The 25431-nt window shown below is 36.7% G+C and overlaps 3 protein-coding genes across 7 annotated transcripts in view; 2 read left to right on the top strand and 1 right to left on the bottom strand.

Moving 5' to 3' along the window:
• The window catches only part of NF1 (neurofibromin 1), a 301105-nt gene that overhangs the window by 41820 nt on the left and 233854 nt on the right, over positions 1–25431 (bottom strand). For both annotated transcript variants that reach the window (XM_011993097.1, XM_011993098.1), the window contains 3 exons: positions 6259–6691; positions 4730–5070; positions 2075–2277 (listed from right to left, as the gene is read on the bottom strand). In XM_011993097.1, the coding sequence (XP_011848487.1) occupies positions 2075–2277; positions 4730–5070; positions 6259–6691 (977 nt within the window). The remainder of the gene's footprint in view (positions 1–2074; positions 2278–4729; positions 5071–6258; positions 6692–25431) is intronic.
• Positions 10613–14837, top strand: EVI2A (ecotropic viral integration site 2A). The gene is made up of 2 exons (XM_011993090.1): positions 10613–10997; positions 13478–14837. Exon 2 carries the CDS (start codon positions 13487–13489, stop codon positions 14195–14197), a length of 711 nt encoding a protein of 236 aa, XP_011848480.1. The 5' UTR covers positions 10613–10997; positions 13478–13486; the 3' UTR covers positions 14198–14837.
• EVI2B (ecotropic viral integration site 2B) overlaps positions 13669–25431 on the top strand; it is a 15267-nt gene continuing 3504 nt past the window's right edge. The window contains exons 1-3 of one of the 4 annotated variants that reach the window (XM_011993095.1): positions 13860–14192; positions 18467–18532; positions 24563–24634. Coding sequence is in view for 2 of the 4 variants with exons in the window: in XM_011993091.1 (XP_011848481.1) it covers positions 14154–14192; positions 18467–18532 (105 nt within the window). In the remaining 2 variants the exon portion in view is untranslated. Of the gene's footprint in view, positions 14193–18405; positions 18533–24562; positions 24635–25431 lie in introns of those variants that run through there. The other 3 variants (XM_011993091.1, XM_011993093.1, XM_011993092.1) reach the window with 3 other exon arrangements.

Raw genomic sequence — 25431 nt, 5'->3', positions numbered from 1 at the left:
TTTGTACAAATACTCTTTTTTAAAAACATGATTTGTATGTTACTGTTAATCCACTTATTAATCTGTAAGCACTCTTCATGATTAAGGATTTCATTCATTCATTCATTCATTTTGAGGCGGAGTCTTCCTCTGTTGCCCAGGATGGAGTGCAGCTGAGTGATCTCGGCTCACCACAACCTCCGCCTCCTGGGTTCAGGTGATTCTCCTGCCTCAGCCTCCTGAGTAGCTGGGATTACAGGCATGCACCACCAAGCCCGGCTAATTTTTGCATTTTTAGTAGAGAGGGGATTTCACCATATTGGCCAGGCTGGCCTCGAACTCCTGACCTTGTGATCCACCCACCTCGGCCTCCCAAAGTCCTGGGATTATAGGCATGAACCACTGTGCCCGGCCGATTGAGGATATTAATCATTTATCATATTTGCTCCAAGTGTATTTCATAGTTTTTAATTATCTTCACTTGTGTTTATGTTTTAGTAGATATGTTTTGAAGTTTTATGTAGTCAAATCTGTTCGCTATTTCCTTTGTTTCATTCTATCCCTTTTTTACTTCATATGTCCTTACTCATCTAGAAAGCAATTAAATATTCACTTGTTCCTCTTCTTTTTAAAATGGTTCTAAGCTTTTTATATACAACTTAAAAAAATTTATTTTTATTTTTATTTTTTTTTAAATAGAGACAGGCTCTCACTCTATCATCCAGGCTGGAGTGCAGTGGTACAATGATAGCTCACTATAGCCCTGACCTCTGGGGCTCTAGCAATCCTCCAGGCACAATCCTCTTGCCTCAACCTCCCAAAGTGCTGGGATTACAGGCGTGAGCCACTACACATAGTCCTACTCAACTCTTAAATACAGGCAGAACACACTTGGTATCCTATGGTGTATGGTGAAGATGAAGACCTAATTTAAGTCATTTCCCAACTTCATTTCTTAAATGACTTAATCTCTCCCGCATCAGTTTGTGATGCTTCTTTATCAATCTGTTTCTCTTAAACTGATCTGATGGCTGATTCTTGCACACGTATGTTTTAATTATTGTACTGCTATAAAGTGTTCAGACATCTGTACTATCAAGTCTCAAGTCTCCTTTCAATATTTTCTTAGCTATTTTTGCACTTTTATGTAGAATTTAGAATCATTTAAGTTCTATCTCCATTCTCAATCCTCAAATCCCATGGTTATTTTGATGAAATTACATTAAATTTGTAATAATCTGGGAAGAACTGTTCATGCGGGAACACAATATGCCTGTACATTCACTCAAATCTTTTCTCATATTAATATTTATCACTAAAGTTTATATTTTCTTTGTTTTGTCTGTCCTACACATTTTTTTTGTTAGGGTTATATTCCTACATCTCTTACCTGAAAAAGAGTCTTAGTGAATTGCTGAAGCTTTTAATGATCTAATATAGAAAAATCAAGAAATATGTTTGAATGCAGAAAAAAAAGTTTTATGTATTACTGGAAAAGGAAAGGGAAGAAAAGGTCAGGAAATATGTTGGGAGAAGATCAACATTTATAAAGCGATTGGATATAAAGATGGACAAATATAAAGAGTGGATGTTAAATTTATGAGACTTAGTTAATACCAAGTCAGAACTGACTTAGGGCCCTGTATTATGTGCCACTGTGCTTGCTCTCCGTGAACTGTACATGTACTTTAAAATTATTGTTCAAAGTCAACCTGAAGAAAAGAGAAAATGATTAGTTCTCTAAAATTAAGGAGGCAACATGGATACTTATGTGAACTTTTCTGCAAACAAGAGAAATGCTGAAGCTACTTAAACTGTAACAGTGAAGAAAAGTAGTGGTCCAGAGTTGTGTAAAGTACCAAACTCTTGCCACTTTGCTTTTATTGTCAGAATTTTGGTGGATTTCTCAATGTGGCCTACCAAAAAGTTCCTTCAGAGTTCCTTCAGTTACAGGGTACCACAGATATAAAATCAGAAGAGGAAAAAAAGTAAAAATATAAGTGAAAGGCTTCACTGGCAAATTCTGAAATGAAAGGGTTTTCTTTGAATTCTCTTAGAATAATTGTTAGTATTAAAGAAAATTATCATTACTTACTAGATTTGCTAAATCCAGAAATACACTCTTCCAAAAATTCTAACGTGAGGTGTGGCTCATTGGCTGCCAGTGTCTTACTAATAGAGACAATAAAGAGGGTGTTGTTGGCAGGGATACATAAACCTGATGTCTCTAGTAACTGGCCCTCGATTTTTAAATTAAAGGTACAAGTTAAGGCACACAGAAGATTATAGGCAGCTGACCTAGAAGAAAACACAAATGAAGTTGTTTTAAAACGTATTTTTCCTTATAGTTCCAAAATGTTTTCATAACATACAATTTGTGATTCTATTACAAAGTATCATCAACTATTTTTAAGTTTTATGATCAATTAGAAATAAGATGCTATAATTCCACAGTAAAACCAAAATACCCCTTAATCATTTAGGGATTTTATAAAAAGGGAGACACTTCATATAACCATAAGAGCTCTGTGAGGCTCCTATGACAGACAGGCGGGGTGCAGGCTTTCCTAAAATCAATCTTACTGGGACATAAAATATGAAAGGACTTATGGTCCTAAGGTGGATCAATAGAAATTAAGTCAGAATAAGGCACACAATACATTTTTAGTAAAGCCAAAACTCAAATTCTGGTTCCTTTTCCCACTAGATCCAGTTATAATGGGGATCGTAAGGACAGGTATCAGATGGCCCTTCCCTTCATCAAATTGCAATGTGAAAATCTTTAATCAGGGTCTGCTGAACTTCTTTCTGGGTGTCCTAAAAGTTACCCTACAAACTGAAGGTTAAAAACAAAATTAACTTATAATTAAGTCCTCCCATTTTTCCCTCTATGACCTCATTACATCATATACAACCACCAATATCGAAAAAAACCTGTAATATCCAGGTTTCATTGAGACCAAACATCACTTACAAATGTCTGAAAATATATTTAAGCAATTTAGGAGACGGTCTAAAACACTCAGACTCAATTTAAAAATTTTAATTTTCTCCCCTGTCCAGTAAAGGAAAGAGTTTGCTCAGTAAACGTCAGGTTTTCCTTACGTCTGAATGTTTATCATGCTACTATATTTATGCAACAACCATATAGGAGAACAAAGCCACTAGAATTTAAGTCTGCCTAAAGGCTTTTTCTCTGGGATGACATGCTTCAGCAAAAAGCAGAAGTTGTAAGAGATTGCTTTAGGTCACTAGAGAAGAATACAGGTTTACCCAGGCTAATAATTGTTAAAAGGTTGTTTGTATTTTTCAGTGAAGGTCTTTGAATTAGAAATTCAAGGCAGGCTTACAGCTCCATGTATCTAAAATGTGAATATTAGTGTTATTGTTTCTAAGTTTATATATCTTTTTTCTTTTTTAAAAAAATTTTAGAGTCTCACTATGTTCCCCAGGCTGGTGTGCATTGGCTATTCACAGACATGATTATAGCACACTGCAGCCTTGAACTCCTGAGCTCAAGCTGTCCTCCCGCCTCAGCTTCCTGAGTAGCTAGAACTACAGGTGTGTGCCACGGTGCTCAGCTTGTATCTTTTACTAATTCCCAGGAATTCTAAGTTAAACAATTTTGACAAAACTTTTATCCTGTGTATTTCAACACTTATAAAGAATTGGACTTCCTCAACCCAGGATAGGTGTCACAGACATCTATGAGATAAAGGAAACAAAGCATACACAAAATCTTGCAATTTCTAAAGCCCGGCCAAGTAAATAAATCTTGATTTTTTTTTCTTTTTCCTTTTAAGTAAAGGAGAATTTGGAATCCTAAAAGGCCCACTATAAAATCTGGGCTATGTTATCCTCAGGGAAAATTTTCAGAAGAATTTACATCTGTAAAAATCTTCAAAGTCTCAAGGTACTTGAGACAAATAATTATCCTAACTTGGTAAGGAGAGGTGCAAGGAGACGCTGGCAAGGAGGGAAAAGGTAAGATAAGAAAATACTACTTACCAAGTATAAACTATTCGCTAGGTTGCTATGCTATACTACTACACATACTATTTTTTAAGCTTTTGTAGGTATATGAGGAAGGCAATTAACTTTATTTTACAAATGAGGAAACTAGATCTCTGAGAACTTCAGTATCTTTCTCAAAGTACATAGCGAGAAAGTGGCATATCTGTTCAAACCAAATCTACTCACTCCACAGCCATGCTCTTTCCACATGCATATTCAAATTATTAACCCTAAATGGAACCAATTACACTCTGCTCAGATGATGTATTTAAGATTTATTTTGGGAATTTTGTTAAGAGTGATGTAGGTGGAAAGTATGCAATACTGTTACCAAGTTATTAAACATTAGGCCTTCTTTTGTCAAACGATAATCTGACTTGACTTTTAAACTAAATAGTGATATACTTCTGAAAATGGAAAAAAAATTGAGGACTTAGAGGAGGAAAAACTTAATTTAGGATACTCTGGGGAAAAAAAGATCTGCTATGTCATTTTGTTTTACATGAAAGTTTCCTGGAGAAAGGACATATATTGGTTTAGTGTGAATCACCCTGTTTGGAATTCCACTGTTCATGTGAATACCCCACAACTTGATGATGTCACAGTGGTTAACCAACACTGCATACCTTCCAATTTACAATATTAAGGTAGAGGCTGTTTTAAAATTCATTAAATGGTCTCATTTTAAAAGCAACAAACCCCAAATAAAACTGAAGTGAATTTTTAAAAAACCTACCGTAAACTCGGGTCAGAACTGCCTAAATTAAGTAATGCGATATTGAGCAGTGTCCCAGGGACATCTTTTGGCCGAATCTTGGTGTGTTGGGGGATAGAGTCGGGCTGTGACAGCTCCCAGCGGGTCCGGATATGAATGATAGACTGGACAATGGCTTCACACTCCTGGTGCATGAAGGTGAGCGGCGTGCCCTGGTTTGCAATGGTTAAGGTGAACTGGTTCTCATCTACTAGGCAGATTTCTTCAATTTCCGAAGCATAATAGATGTCATTTAAAAAGACTGATTGTCCTAGGACTTTTGTTCGCTCTGCTGAGGTTACCTGGACAGCAGTAGAACCAACCTGGAAAGTGGTGGTGAGGGGGTGAAGTGCAGAAGAATTAAATTATTTTACATAAAATTCTAAAAGGCTCCAGAAACCAACCAACCAACCAAAACACTATGCCATTTAAGGAAGAGTTCCCACCATTGTATATTCAAATGGTTCAGTAATTGTTATGATAAATGTTCTCAAAAGAAACAAACATTTACAAAATTTTTATTTTTTCTTTTTGAAAAGGTCAAGAATCTTATAGAATGCCGGGCGCAGTGGCTCATACCTGTAATCCCAGCACTTTGGGAAGCTGAGGTGGGCAGATCACTTGAGGTCAGGAGTTCATGACCAGCCTGGCCAACAACCGCATCTCTACTAAAACTACAAAAACTAGCCTGCCGTGGCGGTGGGCACCTGTAATCCCAGCTACTGGGGAGACTGAGGCAGGAGAATCACTTGAACCTGGGAGGCAGAGGTTGCAGTGAGCCAAGATCATGCCACTGCACTCCAGCCTAGGCGACAGAGTGAGATTTCAAATAAAAAAAAAAAGAATCTTACAGAAAAGTACTGATTTTATCCTGAAAGTTCATGTTCCTCACTCTGCAAAAAGCATGCAATAATCAGAAGAACTCTCATTAGGTAATTTCTACTCTCCACACATTCCTACGATTTGAATGACGTAACAAACTGCCCTCTCCAAAACGCTCTTCTACTTCCAGCCTAACCTAGAATAAAATGTATACGTCTCATATCCTCCACAGGACCTCCATGATGACACAAATGTTGGTCTTCCTACATCTAGATTTACATAACCTTTTATTTTTTGAGACAGAGTCTCCCTTTGTTGCCCAGGCTGGGGTGCAGTGGCACAATCTTGGCTCACTGCAACCTCCACCTCCCAGGTTCAAGCGATTCTTCTGCCTCAGCCTCCCATGTAACTGAGATTACAGGTGCCCACCACCATGCCCAGCTAATGTTTGTATTTTAGTAGAGACGGGGTTTCACCGTGTTGGCCAGGCTGGTCTTGAACTCCTGACCTTAGGCAATCCGCCCACCTTGACATCCCAAAGTGCTTGGATTCAGGCGTGAGCCATCGCAATGGCCTTACGTGACATTTTATACACCACTATGGGGGTAGGACACCTAGGGAGGCCAGGATATAGTCTAGTCAGTCAAGAAAAGCAATGAATCATTTACAAAACACAGACTAAAACTTACTTTAATAGAAACTTTGGTATCTTTGTGAGCTAGCTTGAGAGCATTGTGGAATACCTTCAGGTCCTCTTCTAAAGCCAAGGTGGCAGCAGGTAGTTTCTGTTGTTCGTGCTCTATGTGCTCAGCCAGTTTCCCAGGACAGTCTATGAAAACAAGCCTTTTGCTACCTTTGAGGCCAGTCAGCAGCCGCTCATGGTACTTGGTGTACTCCCTGACCCAGGAGTTACAGTTATAGATATAGACTGCGGAGACGTTGTCGTAAGCAAAGCCAGGAAAAACAACAAACCACTTAGAGAGAAAGTCTGTTTTAAAGCGATTGCTAGGCCCGGTATGGGTAAGGTCCACTACAATTTCATATGGCTTTGCATAATATGGCTTTAAAGTCAGTAAGACATGGTATATCAGCAAATCACCATTGATTTGACCAGTTTTGAACCTAAGGAAAATGACAAAACAGACAAAGATTATTAACAGTGTTTTAAATAAATATACAGATGCCACTCATCGATTTTATTTTATGATTCATTTTCTAGAGAGAATAATATAAAACAATTCTTCAAAGTCTGGATTCATTTTTAAAATCAGTTGTTTTTTGAACACTGAGAAATAAGGCTAAGAGAAGAGACAAATCTCCAATTCAAAAATTTTGAGCAACAACAACAATAACAAATGTGCTCATTAGTCAAGAAGGGAAGAAAACAGTGGGAATTAGTAGGTTGCCTGCAGGCCCACCAAACTCCTTAGGCAAACAGTCTGGTAGGAATGACCCATCTGGAGCTCTGGAGTGAGATGGTTTTAGCCAATCCATTTATCCCACCTTGATCACAGACTGATTCAGCAATGAACACATGATTCAAACCAGGACAACCAGGGCCAAAGAGGCCCAGTTCAGGTACTTTAGCTTAAATTGTTGGGATTTGAGATATTTCTTTCCTGGTGTTTATAAACAAGGGAATACATAGCCCTAGGAGTTGCTAGCTCATATTTTGGGATATAAAAGAAGAGTTTCCCAAAAGACTGAAGAGAAAGAGCTGAGAAATAAAAAGACAAACTGGAGCTTTGGCCATATCATTTGTGTCTTAGATAAAGCCTCTCCTGGGGTCAAATTTATCCCAGGACTACTTAGTTATATAAGCCAATAAATACCGTGTGTTGATTAAGCCATATTAGGTCATATGTTGCTTAAAACCAAAAGAATACTAATAAATGTGAGCAGCCACAGTGATGACCATGAAAAAGCCCTGAAGTAATGGCACCAAAGTTTCAAATCAAAAGAATCTATATTAACTTAGGCTCAAAGTTTTCTGTATGTGATGATTCTGGTGATAATACTACTAAGTAAGTTAAAATAAATATCTTTACCTCAGAGGTTGGTTAATGGATATAAAAATATAATTAGGGCTTGGCACAGTGGCCCACGCCTGTATTCCCAGCACTCTGGGAGGCTGAGGCCGGTGGGTTACATAAGGCCAGGAGTTTGAGACCAGCCTGGCCAACATGGCAGAACCCTGTCTCTACTAAAAATACAAAAATTAGCCAGGAATGGTGGTGCATGTCTGTAATCCCAGCTACTTGGGAGGCTGAGGCACGAGAATCACTTGGACCTGGGAGGCAGAGGCTGCAGTGAGTTGAGACTATACCACTGCACTTCAGCCTGGGCAACAGTGAGACTGTCTTAAAATAAAAAAAATAATATATGTATTATTATAATTAGATAGAAGGAACAAGTTCTACTATTCATAGTAAGGTGACTAGTTAATAGTAACGTTGTATATTTCAAAACAGCTAGATGAAACAATTTATTTTCTTTGAGGCAATGGATATCCTAATCACCCTGATTTAATCATTACACACTATATGCATGTATCAAAATATCACACATATAGGCAGGGCATGGTGGCTCACGCCCGTAATCCCAGCACTTTGGGAGGCCAAGACAGGCAGATCACCTGAGGTCAGGAGGTCAGGACTAGCCTGGCCAACATGGCGAAACCCCGTCTCTACTAAAAATACAAAAATTAGCTGGGTGTGGTGGCACGTGCCTGTAGTCCCAGCTACTTGGGAGGCTGAGGCAAGAGAATTGCTTGAACCCGGGAAGCAGAGTTTGCAGTGAGCTGAGATTGCGCCACTCTACTCCAGCTTGGGCGATAGAGCGAGACTCCAACAAAAAAAAAGCAAAAACAAAACAAAACAAAAAAAATCACACATACCCCATTAATATGTACAAATTATCATGTATCAATAAAAAACTGCACCTCAGAGTTTTTAATCTTGTTGGGAGAAAATAAGATAAAAATATGACAAGTCAAATGATTTTAAAACAAGTCAAATATTTCAAGATAAACGATATGAAGTAGAATGTAATCACTTGTCAAAGAACTGCAGAGAAAATACTGTTATTAAGACAAAAGAGAGAGAGAGAGATAAACACAAACTGGGCAGTCAGTGAAAGCTACATAGAAGATACAGTGGCTGAATCGGGTAAGGAGGAATGCAGACCTCAGCAAGAGGATTGGGCACGCCTTATGGAGAAAGACAAAAAGGAAAAGAAACCGGTAACTAGATGTGTTGAAGAGACAGCTAGTCTAGCCAGAATGGAGGATTCAGGTAGGGAAGTTTTGAGAGATAAAGCTGGGAAAATACAGTATAGTCAAATTGTGAAGAGACCATAACTGCTCAACCAAAGGGCTTAGGTTTTCTCCTAGGGGCTCATCATTTCTCAGCATATGTTCTGTGGACTACTGGCATCAGAATCACCTGTGGTGCTTGATAAAAACGCAGTTTTCTGGTCCCAACCTGGACCTACTAAATATGAATCTATGTAGTGGGGCCTGGAAATTTTTATCATGGTTTTTTTTTTTTTTTCTTTTTTTCTTAACTCAGGCTGGACTGCAATGGCATGGTCACGGCTCACGGCTCACTGTAGCCTTGACCTCCCCAGGCTCAGGTGATCCTCCCACCTCAGCCTCCTGAGTAGCTGGGACTACAGATAAGTACCACCATGACCAGCTAGTGTTTTTTTTTTTTTTTTTTCTGTAGAGACAGGATTTTGCCATGCTGCCCAGGCTGGTCTCGAACTTCTGTGGCTCAAGTAATCCTCTCACCTCAGCCTCCCAAAGTGCTGAGATTACAGGTGTGAGCCACCATGTCCTGCTTTTATTGTTTTTAAACAATCCTCTCATCTGATGTTTAAGTACACAAACATTTCTGAATCATTACTGTAAGTATTAGGGAATGTTCAACCGGTTTTATTTTCCCTTAAAGAAAGGGGTGATATGACCAAAGAAAGTGATGTATACAAGATATATGAAGGAGTCAGGGCTACCGAAAAGGTACTGTAGAGTCTAGGTATGACCTGATAAGGATCTAAAATACTACTGTAGACAGTAAAGACAGGGAAAAAGAAACTGATCCAAGAATATGAAGGAAGGACCAACATGATTCAAAGTCTGATCAGGACTGAGAAGACTTGAATTAAAATGGTGTGTTGTATACTAAGCCTCTGATATTAGAATGTTGCTATCATGCACAGAAACAAGAAGACTGTGACAGGCAGTCTCTTTTAAAGAAAAAATAAAGTTCTTTTTATTTTATTAATTTAATTAATTTTTAAGAGATGGAGTCTTGCTATGTTACCCAGGCTGGATTTGAACTCCTGGGCTCCAGTGATCCTCCTACCTCAGCCTCCCTAGTTGCTGGGATTACAGATAGGTGCTGCCATACCCAGTTTTGTTTTGTTTTGTTTTGTTTTTCTGAGACAGAGTCTTACTCTGTCACCCAGGTTGGAGTGCAATGGCATGATCTCAGCTCATGCAGCCGAGATCTCATGATCTCTGCAGCCTCCACCTCCTGGGTTCAAGCAATTCTCCCGTCTCAGCCTCCCAAGTAGCTGGGACTATAGGTGCACGCCACCCGGCCCAGCTAATTTTTGTATTTTTAGTAGAGACAGGTTTTCTCTATGTCAGCCAGGCTGGTCTTGAACTCCTGGCCTCAAGTGATCTGCCTGCCTCACCCTCCCAAAGTGCTGGGATTACAGGCATGAGCCACCGTGTCCAGCCCATACCCAATTTTTAAAGTCTGTTTCAGACATGTTAAACTTGAGGTGATGACAGGATGTTTGACAGTTGTGTGTGTGTGTGTGTGTGTGTATACACACACTACACCACACAAAAGCATTTTCTGTCCCATATAATCTAAGCTTACTAGATATTTTCTCAAATAATTGTTGCAGTTCCACAATTGTATATTATCTGACCAGCATCCCATGGACTCCAAACTCACATTTTCAAATCAGTCTGTAGATTTCAAATACGTCTTTTAGAGAAGATTTGAGATGGAAGATACCATTTCAAAACCTCTTTTGAATGACACTAAAGCATGTAGCAGGCCTATAGAATGAGCATACTGTCAAACGGCATTAAGTGGAAAACCCTCCCTGTTCTGGAGGCGGGGATTTGTTCTACAAAGCCTCCTGTCATGCCAGTGGCCAACTAGACGAGTTGGAGTTTTTTCGTTTTTTTTCCCCCCCGTGACATGTGCTTTAGTTGCAGTGGAAAGGAAATGTGTCATCTGTGGTTTGGTTTTAAAAGTGGAAAACTAGCTGCACATATCCTTTTTTTTACTGCAGATTTACTTTAAGGCTCATATTCTCCAAGTCTATTCTGCTTTAAATAAGAAGACAAGAAAAGAAGTGGTTTATCAAAATCACGTTATAATCAGATTTTGACCAAGCATTTTGTAAGGTAGGTCATATATATATATATATGGCTTTTCTTATGCCTTTTCACTTCTAACTTTTGACAGATTAGTGTTCGAGGAAATGCTATTAAAATGTATAAGAATCTCACTAACAAACTAGAATCGTAAGTGACTGAAAATGTATACTTTTTTTTCTGTCCTATTACATAAATTTTAAGTTAGAAATGAAAAAATTTACCATCGCCATGGAGTTTTAAATTAGGACTAGGAAAGATTTAAGTTTGGATTTCACAAGTAAACCGCACATGTTTTGTTATTTTTCAAAAGTTAAAAAATAAATTTCTCTTCACTAATGCTTGGACATTACAAATTCTACTGAAAATAAATTCTACCGAAAATGATCAGAGATAAGAAAACTTTTGATAACACAACCTGGCCTCCAAGGCATAAACTGGTGTAAAAACAGTCCTCAATTCTCAGGCATTTGTAAGGGCAAGAGAAAGTCTCATTTTGTCATACAGTTTGTTTATTTGGGCATTGCAGTACATCTGGCTGAAGACAATCAACAGCAGGCCTATTATCTGTCCCGTGGTAAGCACTGTTAAAATGTGTACCAATACTATGATGTATACTACACTGTTAATGAACTAATGTGACAAGAATAATCCACTTTAAATCATTATAGCATCTAATACAGAAGTCCAGTCTAGTATAAAAAGAAGGAAATTACTTGCTAATCCAATTTCAAGTATTTCTTTTTGTGAAATAATCATGAAATATCCAAAGATTTATGTCACTAAACTTAAAAATTAAAGATGAACACTATTATATAAAAGCCAGTGACTTTTGCCTTTAACTGTCTACTAAAGGTCATAATCTAAAAAGTAATCTTAATCCTAGAATATTTAATAATAGAGTTTTTCCTTCCTACTATTAATATGAAATATAGTCTCCAGTTAGCATTGTTTATTACATGCTACTTTTGTTTGTATAACTCAACATATCACATTTCTTATTTTCAATTTCTTTATTTTAATAGTATACAAATGTTAGCCAATGACATATAACAACCATTTCTTATAAAACCTTGATGTTCAAAAGCCCGACTAGCAGTAGCATCCATGTTGCTTAGGAGTTGGTTTGGAAACAAAGACTTCAGGCCCTACCTATACTAGCTAGGTAAGAATCTGCTTTTTTCTTTTTTTTAAAAAAAGGACTCCTATGTACATTTGAGAAGAATTTCTATAGCACACACAGGGTTCTTAACCAGGCAATTTCATTTAGTAAACCTCAGGAGAACAATACAGTTTTGCTTTTAGTTCATTCAAATAAATGCTAACAGTAAAATACTCCTTTCAAAAGTAGCTCAAGACAAACAGGTATATTATTATAAGATACCTCAATAATGATTATAAATCTTTCCTGCTGGGTTAGCGGTACATGAAACTGTTAAATTCTAAGATATGCCATTTCTATTTAAATCAATTATACGGTAGATAATAAAAATTTATAATATAACTTGTCTCCTTTTTGTTCTGGTTTCCAACAAGCTCAGGGCCAAAGTGGAAATTCAACTTTTTCAATTATATGTTGAGATGCTTAGAATCTGCCACTTCATCCCAAATCAAGATCCTGATGCTCTATTTCTATTTTATTACATATTTTTTTTTGTTTTGTTTTTTTACAATTATGTCAAATCAGAAAAAATGCTAAGTATAAATGATGTTTTAAAAGAAAACCCGACAACTTCTATTGAACTTTTAAGTCTATTCAGAGGAAATCTTCTGCTTTTTTTCAGATTTTTAGGTTGAGAAAACCAATATGCCTTTGCCTTCAGAAAGATATAGTCAGTCCGGGGAAATAGAAATGAAAAGAGACAACCACCACAGTAAAACTGTGTTCACAAATATACTTACAAATATGTTTCTAAGTACCAGCTTTATTCTAAGCTTCAAGATGAACACCCAAGAAGGAAAAAGAACACCTTGAATTTCTATTAGAAGTTCAGTTTCTTTTGGTTGCTACCAAACTTCCCCTCTTTCCACCAAAAAAAATTTGCATTTTTATTTCATACATGAAGCAAGAAGGTCAAGGTCACATTTCTTCTGTAAAGATTGGTGACAGGTTAGAGGGTGGGTAGTTTCTGCAAGAATGATCCTTAATTTTTTTTTTTTTAAAGAAGGAATCAGAGAAGTAAAAGCAGAACTGACCGACTCAAAGCAGAAGTCTAACATGCTTCAAAGGGAGAAAACCATATAAAGTCATGATATTCCACTTAAAATGATTAATATTTATTTGTAATGCTAACTTCTAGCATCTAAAAGTATAATAGAAAGTAAAATGCTTCTTCACACATAGCTGAATAGGAAAGAAATTCAGTTGAGAATGAATTCAGGGTAGTGAATATTAGGCATAAGCTTATAGTTTACCCATAACATCTCAACACTATCTTTTAACTACAGTTACCAAAACTAGGATCCATTATTCTTTCACAAACTAACAAATTATATTCCTATCCCAACAGATTACCAGTATGCCCATGGACATGGAACACACAGGACATTACCTACATCTTGCCTTTCTGATGACAACAGTTTTTTCTTTGTCTCCTGGAACAAAAGCAAACTATACCCATCTGTGGGCTAACAGTACTACTTCCTGGGATTCAGTTATTCAAAATAAGACAGGCAGAAGCCAAAATGAAAACATTAACACAAACCCTATAACTCCTGAAACAGATTATAAAGGTAATTCTACAAACATGCCTGAAACATCTCACATCGTATCTTTAACTTCTAAATCTGAACAGGAGCTTTATATACCTTCTGTCGTCAGCAACAGTCCTTCAACAGTACAGAGCATTGAAAGCACAAGTAAAAGTCATGGTGAAATTTTCAAAAAGGATGTCTGTGCGGAAAACAACAACAACATGGCTATGCTAATTTGCTTAATTATAATTGCAGTGCTTTTTCTTATCTGTACCTTTCTATTTCTATCAACTGTGGTTTTGGCAAACAAAGTCTCATCTCTCAGACGATCAAAACAAGCAGGCAAGCGTCAGCCTAGAAGCAATGGTGATTTTCTGGCAAGCGGTCTATGGCCCGCTGAATCAGACACTTGGAAAAGAACAAAACAGCTCACAGGACCCAACCTAGTGATGCAATCTACTGGAGTGCTCACAGCTACAAGAGAAAGAAAAGATGAAGAAGGAACTGAAAAACTTACTAACGAACAGATGGGTTAGTGAAGAAAAATGCAAAGTAGCAATGAGAAGGGTTATGGAGTAAAAATGAAGTCAGTTGGTATTTAATCTCAAAGTGTTGTTCTGATGATCTAAAATTTGACATGGTAGACCTTGTAATTTGGAATCAAGTGGGTGAGACAGAAAGAAGTATGCCTGCTTAATTACTTAAACTGTGTACTTTTGTTTTGACACTGAATATTTTAAACAGCAAATAATAAAATAACTAAGCATTTGAGCAAAGTTTTAAGAATAAATTGAGGAAACTGATTAACAGAGATAGAAAGAGATAACTGAATAAATATTCCCTATGTAGCAATAGTGGTTAGATGACCTTTGTCTGAATGTAATTAAACTTTGAAGAGTTTTAGTGTCCTTAAAGCCAAGTATATGCTTTAACATCAAATGGAAGTCAAATTCCTAATGCAAAGATAGAGCTAAACTGTGCAATTTAATGGTACCTTCTTTGCTGGATGTGGCAGAATCCACACCAGCTTATCAATCAACACAGCTAATTTTAGCCTAGATGCTTTTATCTTTCATATGGCACACGTAAGAAAGTGTTTTTCTACTATTAATATTAAATTAAAACCTTTAATTTTGTATAATAAATTAAAACTCAGAATAAACCTGTGACTATGTATATTTCCATTCACTTTATTACTTTAGAGAACACGTTGTAAAGATCAGTAAGAAACAGAGCACGACTAAAATAAATAAGATTTATACCCACACCAATAGGCTAAGTGTAAATGTAAAGTATGTTTTACTGTTTAAGATTAATAATATTCATCTTTTCTATAAATACTACTTACTGGAACATTAACAACAAGTACTCAAGGGTTGATTAATATTTGGACTTCAAGGATGCCAAGTAGCCTAATGATTGATTTGGGGGGTGCGTGTGTGTGTGTGTGTGTGTGTGTGTATGTTCAAATTTGGAAAACTGGATACTTCAGGTTATTATTTAACCTTTCAATAAACTGGCTTCAAGTAAAATAATGACTTACATTTAAGTTGAGACCCCCCCATCTTCAATTAAATATATTACAAAAATTGGTTTGACAGACTTTCCAAATATCTACTGAAATTAACACAGGGCTAAGATCAGGCCACATTTCAAAAAACTCATCCCTTATTGGGCATTTATTTTGGCCAATATACTAACCATTTAAAAAAATATTTTTTATACATTTTTTTCCCAAGTATGACTACAACCTTACTCTCCCTTCTAAGCTAGTGATTCTTACCCTGGCTGCATGTCAGAATCACCTGAAAAGTTTTTTAAAAACACCAATGCTTAATCCCTATGTCTTCCTTCTGATGCAACTGGAATGGGGTGAACTCTAGGCACTGGTAATTTTTACATAACTCTCAAGGTGATAGCTGCTCTTGGTCATCAAATTTAAACGTCTAGGTATTATTAAAATGAGAGAAAAAAAATAAAGCATCATTTTTATCATCAATTTATTAGCAATTTGTAAAAACCAAATCTATTCTCTAAACAAGAAATCATAAAAATATTATTCCGGACAAAGTTAAGTGTCAACAAAGTAAAAAAGAAAGCATAAGAATATTCATGCCAGTCATGGTGACTGAAATCAGGTTATCTTTTGAGCGGAAAAATGACCCAGATTAGAAATGAAACTGGACAGACTTTCCATTCTGTGCAAAAATTGAAAATTTGAGATTGTGCACCAACACATCCAGTAATAACACAAAGCATCCTTGACTCAAGGGTCATTAAATAAATACTTGTCAGAGAAAATTAAAATAAATTAGTATCATTATAAAACTAGGAAATTACTTTCATATTCAACATACTAGTCAAACATTTTCTCACCAGACAGCTTCTACCACAGGGATATTTAAAAGAATATTTAAAATTCACTACTTACTATCTTGGCTACTAAACATATACTCTCAGAATGATACTATCCAATGATAGTTACTGAACAAACAGAAGTGGTTCCTTTCCAAATGACAGGTATTTAAAAATGGTAGGTAAGATACCTTTGAGTTCAAAATTTAAGAGACATTTAGTTTTGAACAAAAACACACTCCCTATCCCTGGGTATTACAGTTCACCAGCTTAATTCAGAGATTTAAAAATAGTGAATCAGGTCAGGCACAGTGGCTTACACCTATAATCCTAACACTTCAGAGGCCAAGGTGGGAGGATCACCCGAGGCCAGGAGTTCAAGGCCAGCCTGCACAACAAAGCAACAGCCTCATCTTTACAATAAATAAATAAGTCAGCCAGCCAGCACAGTAGCATGTGCCTGTAGTCCCAGCTACTCAAGAGGCTGAGGCAGGGGGATTGCTTGAAGTCAGGAGTTCGAGACCAGCCTGGGCAACACAGCAATACCCTGTCTCTAAAAACAACAATACTTCCAAAAATCAGTGAATCAAAAGCTTTATATAGCATTTGAGTATATTATGCTTTATAGTAGGAGCCCGTTAAAAAAAAAAATCTATTCTTTTTGCACCAAGCTGTAAATACCTTGAAGTTAAGAACCAGGTCATAATAACCTGTGTTTCCTGCAGTGACCAGGAAAAAGCAGTGCATGGGTTAACACATTCCATATCTACTATAATATGCACCATGCAAGGCACATTACATTTATTTAATTCCACCATAAGCTTATAAATTACGAATTATGATCTCCATTTCTCAAGAGAGGAAAGGTGACTTACCCAAAGAAATTTTTATTCAGATGGACTCACTCTTTTCAATATACTTTGTTTAGTTAACTTCAAAATTTTTTGTATTTTAAATTTTTGTGGGTACATAGTAGGTGTATATATTTAAAGGGTAATGAGATGTTTTGATACAGTCATGTAATGTGAAATAATCACATCATGGAGAATGGGGTACCCATCCCCTCAAGCACTTATCGTTTGTGTTACAAAGGATCCAATTACACTTTTAGTTATTTAAAAATGTATAATTATTAATGATAGTCACCCTGTTGTGCTATCAAATAGGTCTTATTCATTCTTTCTATTGTTTTTTGTACCCATTAACTGGTAACACCATCTCCCCATCTCCTCACTACCCTTTAGTAACAAGTTAACTTTAGTTAAATTCTTATTTAAAAAATGATCCCCAATTTATTTTATTTTCCACTGAGAAGTAACTACTGTGTGGGCAACCAAATAAATGGTTGTGAACTTGAACTCAAAAGTCATCAGTAAAATATTTGGTCAAAATAATTTAATTACAGATATACAAATGGCAAACAGGCATATGAAAAGGTACTCAACATCACTGATGAGAGAAATGCAAATCAAAACTACAAGGAGACATCATCTCACCCCAGTTAAAATGGCTTAACCCAAAAGACAGGCAATAACAAGTGCTGACAAGGATGTAGAGAAAACGGAACTCTCGTACACTGTTGGTGGGATGTAAATTAGTACAACCACTATGGAGAACAATTTGTGGTTCCTCAAAAAACTAAAAATAGAGCTACCATATGATCCAGCAATCCCACTGCTAGTATATACCCAAAAGAAAGGAAAACAGTACAAAGAGATACCTGCACTCCCATATTTGTTGTAACACTATTCACAACAGCCAAGATTTAGAGGCAACCTAAGTGTCCATAAAGAGATGAGTGGATAAAGAAAATATGGTACATATACACAATGGAGTATTATTCAGCCATAAAAAAGAATGAAGTCCTGTCATTTGCAAAATAATGTAATTATACTTTTACCCTGGACTTTTTACACTATGAGGAAATAACATTACATTTAGTGGTTACCTACAGTGGGTGAGGCATTTATACATGTTATATTATGCTATCTTATTTAATCCTCACAATAACCCAATAAAATATTCCTTTAGAAGAAGAAATGGTGACTCAGAAGTACAGAGTCTTGCCTAAGGTCATACAAGTAAACAGAACACATCACTCATTTCTTATGAGAAGAAATCTCACTATAACCCAACTGGCAGCTTTTCTTCTTAGAACATGTAATTTTCTCTTCAGGACCCCACCCTAAATATTTAATTTATATAATCATATTACTAGAGCATCTCAAATATTTATTTACATATATTAATTAAAAGCACTCAAATCATAGGGCTCGAAAATGTATTTCAAAATAAATTCTGTTAAAGTAATATATTTCTTAGTCACTTTGTGGTTTATTGCACTTCCGGAACCAGCTATTGATAAACTTCCTCTTTTTCTACAGAAGCTATTTCAGTTTGCTAGAGGAACATTTTAAATCTGAATTGAACCACCCATTTTCCTTTCTTAGCCAAATCACCAAAATGTGCAGTTAGAACAAGAATTTAGCATTCTGCAAAAGAAGTTAACAGCTGAGGTAAGAAAATTTTCACACAATTTGGTTTGATCTTGCTTTATATAAAATTTATTTTAAAAACTGTCATTAGTGTTTTAAACTTAAACTCTGATAGTCTAAAGATGTCTATAGCAGGTTTTTGTGGTTTTGTTGCATAGAATTAAAAAATACTCAGTGTTCAGCTTGCCTCAGAAAAACATTTTCACCTAGGTTTGCATAAGACCTTTTAAGTTTATTTAATCTCACACACACACACACACACACACACACACACACAGAGACATATATTGAAACGGAGTCTTACTCTGTCTCCCAGGCTGGAGTACAGTGGCATGATCTCAGCTCACTGCAACCTCCACCTCCTGGGTTCAAGCAATTCTCCTGCTTCAGCCTCTCAAGTAGCTTGGATTACAGGCGCCCACCACCACGCCTGGTTAATTTTTTTGTATTTTTAGTGGAGATGGGGTTTCATTATGTTGCCCAGGCTGGTCTCCTACTCCTGACCTCGGGTAATCCACTCACCTTGGCTCCCAAAGTGCTGGGATGACAGGAGTGAGCCACTGCTCCCAGCCACAATCATATTTGTTAACCTTAGTTTTATAATTAAAAATAAACTATGGTCATGGCAGATAAAGGTAAGGGTTAGAAATAGAATCAGATTCCATGGGCTATGACTGAATTTATAACCTCCAAAATATTAATTGTTAAAAGTTCTAATGTACTTTTAATAAAATTTTCCTGTACACAATATAATCCATAAATTAAAATTTTTGTATCCCCTTTAGTTTGCATAGTAAGAATGGTCACCTTCACTCAGTTTAGAAAGAAAAAGAAATCAGATGTGGTATTTGATTAATATTATTACTATTATTATATGTGCTTCATTATTATTATACATGCTTTATTTTTTACATATAGATTTTTATACTTAATAATGATGACATGAAAACATTATGGCTCATTCTGAAGGCTTACTAAGCCAAAAGTGTTATTCAATAGTCAAACATGCATGCATATATTAATATCACCTACGTGTTTATGTCATATTATGAGACTTTAGAACATAGTATAAGATAGAAGAAACCCAAAGAATAAACAATAGAAAATTGCTAATATGCACAAAAGATGCTTGCTGTGGGTGAAATGGGCAAATAAAAACTGCAAAGAGTATTTTACACACACTTGTAATTTCAGGGAATAATATGTTCATAGTGGGTGATATCCCATTTCAACACTTAATAAATACTCATGACTTTCTCTTAGAAGGATTTCTTCTAAGTAATTATTGTGGAAGTCAGAAAATAAAGATATTTATCTCTTTTTCAGATTAGGCTTGTCTATGTATTTTTCTGCTTCTAATATTTAGTTTATTTCATTATGCATATTAAGTCATAAAATCTTATTAAATTTTTTTCACTATCATATTTCATAAAATTAAACTAAAAAATTTCCCATGAATCCTTATGGTGTGTTTTTGTCATCATAGAATCCCATACATTTGTTTTTTTGTTGCTGTTTTGTTTTGTTTTGAGACAGAGTCTCCCTCTGTCACCCAGGCTGGAGTGCAGTGGCACGATCTTGGCTCACTGCAACCTCTGCCTCCCAGGGTCAAGAGATTCTCCTGCCTCAGCCTCCCGAGTAGCTGGGATCACAGGCACCTGCCACCATGCCTGTATTTTTGTCTTTTTAGTAGAAACAGGGTTTCACCATATTGGTCAGGCTGGTCTTGAACTCCTGACCTCAAGTGATCGGCCCGCCTCGGCCTCCCAAAGTGCTGGGATTACAGGCAGGAACCACTGCGTCTGGCCCCATACATGTTTTTAAAGGGTTATTCCCAAAACTACAGTTTACTAGTAGTGCCTGTGTTTTCCAGCTAATTCCTACATAATTCCATTTAGAAGGGAACTTTAATTCTGATTAAGTTTGAATTGAGAAACATAAATCTGATGCCTTTCGACGTTCAAGCTTTAAAAAAAATCACCATAAAATTTTCAATAAACTAAAAAAAGGAGAAAAAAATTTTTCAGTAAACTTACTTTAATTACTTTACATATAATTCCCGCCAACTCACATCTCCTTCCTTCATAAAGCATTTCTATTTCATAACTTTTCTATGAAAGACAGTATAGCACATATAGTGAAATGTGATAGAAAGAAAGGATTCTGGCACAAGATTAGCATGATTTTTGTATTAGTGCCACTACTTAGAGCTGTGATACTGCCAAGTTACCCAACATCTTGGTGTCTCAGTTTCCTTATCTGTAGGATGAAAAAACCACCACCTAGCTAATTAAAATAGGATACTGCTTAACCTTTGGTGGGTGCTCAGTAAATGGTCACTATCACAATACAAGATGGTCATCAAATACTTCCTACTGTAGGTGAAGGTCAATTTTTCTTTCCACTCTTCCTCAAGATGCAGAATGGCTGGTTTTTTCCTTTATCGTTTCAAAACTTCACTAGTCAGAGATAATACTACTGCTAAATTTTAATCTATTATGTTTGCATCACAACTTTTATTATATCAAAGTAATTGATACAGCTATCTATACTTGCCTTTTGTCTAGGACATACTCTCCAAATCTTGATTCTCTTTAAAAGACAATGGCATACTTCCTATCATCTGCAACTTAACAGCATCAATTTTAAATGCTGGACCCTTTAAGTACTTATGTACTATATTTATAAGAACATGTCTATGGTCTGGCTTGGTGGCTCATGCCTATAATCCCAGCACTTTGGGAGGCCAAGGTGGGCAGTTCACTTGAGTCCAGGAGTTCAAGACCAGCCTGGGTGACATGGTGAAACCCCATGTCTACAAAAAACACAAAAATTAGTTGGGCATGGTGGCACGCACCTACAGTTCTAGCTTCTCTAGGGAGGCTGAGGTGTGAGGATCGCTTGAGCCCAGGAGGTGGAGGTTGCATTGAGCTGAGATTGCACCACTGCACTGCAGCCTGGGTGACAGAGCTAGACCCTGTCTCCGAAAGAAAGAAAAAAAAAAAAAAAAAAAAAAAAAAGGAACATGTCTTATACATGGGGACTCTTGCTTCGCTGTAACTGTCTTTAAAATGTTTAGTTACATTTATGTTTTTCTTTTTAAAATACTCTAAATATTCAGCAAAGAAAAAGAACCAAAATCACAGATTTAAACCTCATCAAAGTGCCAGCCTATAATAATGAATAAAATACTGGCATATGAGGGCTGACAAATTTGGTATTTGCTTGAGTAGCAGACTAAGGGATTTCTAGAAAAACTCTCTATAAAATATACACAGGTACACGGGTTCTTTGGAGTAATTGCTAGGTATGCTTCTGGATAGTGTCAGGAAAAAAAGGTGGGGGAGAGGATGGTAAGGATACTCACAGCAGACAGGAGACCCTGAAATGAAAGGTAAATGAATTTGAACGGATGGTTCATTCTGGTCCTCCATTTTAGAAAGCAAGCTCCTCTTTACTGGCTCCCTGCACTCACACACACAGGCCAGCCACGACAGAGCAGCATTTTGCCGTTGCTTCTTTCATCTACTTCAATCATCTGCCCCCACCCCCAACTTCTTCATTTTGCCTGCTTCAATCATCTATACTGCCTTCTTGCTAATTATATAACCACTGCTTTTTTTTCAGCTGTTTATTAACTTTTCTTCTTTTCTGTATCTTCTCTAGTCAATTGACCTTCCTCTTTTCTGTTTGCTGCTTCCTAGAGTTTTTTTTTTCTCTTTTGTGTTATTCATATTTCTCTGCACTGCCTTTTATCTTATTCTAAATCTTCTCCTCCTTTTTATTCCCCTGCCCAATATTGTTCTTTCCCTACAGAAAAATGTTGGTACTTCAGGTACACACCACTTACATATTTTAAAATGTGTATGCTAAATAACCTTCCACACACTGGCCTCATTACCTCTGGGAAAAAAGTCAGTTTTTTCCACTACTATATTCCCTATTTCTTCTTCTTTTAAATCTTTCTCCTCCTTCTCTGGACTATGCTGAATTGCCATCATAGAATTCTAATACAGTTTCTAGTATTCTGATGTCGCAGATCCTAGGATAAAAAGCTAACTGAAGAGTGGTAGAAAGTGTTAGAATAGGCGAAAAATGGAATTTGGTTTTAATATTGCCATAACCATTAACTGACAAGTGAAAATCTCATACATGGAGGGTTCTACCAGCTTACTACTGACATTAGAGGACAGGAGCCTATCAAAATTGATCTTACAAACTAACGTGGATTTATAATTAAGTTCTTGTTTGGGCTCTTTCCTTCTCTAATTCCTTTTTCAGCTAACTGAAAAGAGGAACCATATGGTTTCCTTATTTTAAGCAAAGTTACAAAAGAGGAAACATTTTTGGCTAAAGACAATTCATGGCTTGTATTTTCTGATGCTTTGGATAGCATTAAAACACATTTTAAAAATGAAATTCTGAAGAAATTTTTTCCATTTTTTAAAGAAGCCCCCTCCCTTTTTTTCTGTAATCTATAAGAATAATGGGTAGGAACTGCATGGATGATGACCATCTAAAGATGATTCAAATCCCTATATCTATGCCAAAAGTGTTCACATTTTCCCTTTTAAAACTTTTGCAAAATGGATAAAAAGCAGAATTTATTAATTTATATTTCACTGCCTCTGCTTATATTCTGGTAGAAGTACTAGTAAAAAGCAAAAAGTAAAATGGAAAGGAATCAAGAAGCCCAATACAGGTTAAATGTTTACTGTACTCCTAATATATAAGGCATTATACTACAAAGAAATCAAAACATAAAAACATGAGGCAATAAAGGGTAGTAAGAAGAACGTAGGCTTTGGAATCAGGTGGCCCTGGGTACAAACTCCCAATCTGTCACTTAGAGTGGTAAAACATCAGGCAAACTGTTTAACTCATTTGACGCTGCCTCTTTATCTGTAAATAAAAGATCCCCTTACCTTCCTCATAAAGTAAAGATTCAGTGAAATAAGTATGCAAAGCTGGGATAGTATAACACATAGTATGCTCTAGATAAGTATTTTTCTTTCTCCTTTCTGCCTTCTTCAAGGTTCTTTATAATCTTGTTCGAGGAAGTAGGTATAAGAAAATGTGAAAAGTAATAAAAAATAAAGTTACTTAGGAGAATAGAAGTGTGAGTGAGGGACATACATGAATTATGTAAGGAACCATTAAAAACAATAAATGAGAGCTAGGGGGAATTCAGTAAATGACTGATCTGTTTGGGCTGTAGTCAGTCAACGAGAACTTGGGTTAAGAAGGGGAATTTAAACTGAGGTCTGAAAGATGAGGACAGATTCAGATATGTAGCCAGAAAGAGGAAGAGGCTAGGTCTGGAAGAAGGAAAAAAAAAAATCAAAAAACAAAAAACCATTGAGCATGGTAAAAAACAGCATAAAAGGGTCTGTTTTTTTCGGGGGGGGGAAGCGTGTGTTTAGAAAGTATGCAAGGTGGGAAAGGGATGCATTTGGCTGGATAAGAAGTTTCAGTCATGATATGTGAATCTGGACTGGTTAACTCAAGCAAGAAGGAAGAAAACTCAATTTAGAAGTTTCATCTTAACAGGCCAGGCGCGGTGGCTCACGCCTGTAATCCCAGCATTTTGGGAGGCTGAACTGGACAGATCACTTGAGGTCAGGAGTTCGAGACCAGTTTGGACAACCTGGTGAAACCCTGCCTCTACTAAAAATACAAAAATTAGCCAGGTGTGGTGGTGCATGCCTACTGTAGTTCCAGCTACTCGGGAGGATGAGGCACAAGAATTGCTTGAACCCAGGAGGTAGAGGTTGCAGTGAAACAAGGTCACACCACTGCACTCCAGCCTGGGTGACAGAGGAAGACTCTGTCTCAAAAAAAAAAAAAAAAAAAGGAAGTTTTATCTTAACAGAAAGAGAAAACCCTCAAGCAAGGGGGTAGTAACCTGATCATGGATACTTTTAAGATTAATTCAGCAGTGTGCAGGAGAGTTCAAAGGAGAACTGTTTTAAAATTTAGACTTGAATTATTTAAAATTTAGACTTGAATATAGGAAAAAAAAATCACATACCTTTTTTTCTACTAAAACAGGGTCATTTATCTTCACTGTGTACCAAGTGGTAGAGGAGTAAGCAATGAAAACTATTTAGATATGCTGAAAAGGTAATCTGTAAAACCTTTATTGCACCTTCCAACAGAACATCAAATCTCTCTAAATACAGGCTTATGAGTGAGAAGAACTATAGTTTCTAATCATGTATACCAATATCTAACATCCTAAGATTTTCTATTCCCTAATGTTAAGAGATAACCAAATGGTTGCCATTGTGCTTGATGATGTGCAAAACAAGTATATTATACTAAAAGTTGCAAATTGTCTCAGTAGAACTCCTCACTTTAGAGAAAAGGCAATTGAGAACAGGAAAGGTTAAGCAACTAGTTCTCATGGTTAGATAGGTAGTTAGATGGGAGAAGTAGAACTGAAACTTAACTCTCCAAGTTTTAGCATCTACCACTTCCCAGAAAAAGCCCTACCTGCCAAACTTTCATATGTGCCTTATTTTCCTGTGCCCACATTGTTGCTCTCCCTGGCTGGAAATTTGTTTAATTAGTTCTTACAAACCTTTTAAAATTCAGTTCCAGTTTTACTTCACTGAAGCCTTCCCAGGCTAGGTTAACTTCTCTGTACTTCTCCTGCATACCTTTATGAGAAAGCTTATCAAATTATTGTAATTGGGCCAGGCGTGGTGGCTCACACCTGTAATCCCAGCACGTTGGGAGGTCGAGGGGGGCAGATCACCTGAGATCAGTTCTCGATCAGCCTGGCCAACATGGTGAAACCCCGTCTGTGCTAAATATACAAAAATAAGCCGGGCGTGGTGATGCATCCCAGCTACTTGGAGGCTGAGGGAGAAGAATCACTTGAACCCGGGAGGCGGAGTTTGCAGTGAGCCCAGATC

Source organism: Mandrillus leucophaeus, unplaced genomic scaffold (genome assembly GCF_000951045.1).
Source record: "Mandrillus leucophaeus isolate KB7577 unplaced genomic scaffold, Mleu.le_1.0 Scaffold425, whole genome shotgun sequence".
In the NCBI taxonomy this organism is placed as follows: Eukaryota; Metazoa; Chordata; class Mammalia; order Primates; family Cercopithecidae; genus Mandrillus; species Mandrillus leucophaeus.
This window is presented reverse-complemented; position numbering and strand designations above follow the sequence as displayed.

What these genes read in the sequence shown, in the direction of transcription:
- EVI2A (XM_011993090.1), top strand. Translation starts at nt 13,487, where the DNA reads ATGCCCATGGACATGGAACACACAGGACATTACCTACATCTTGCCTTT.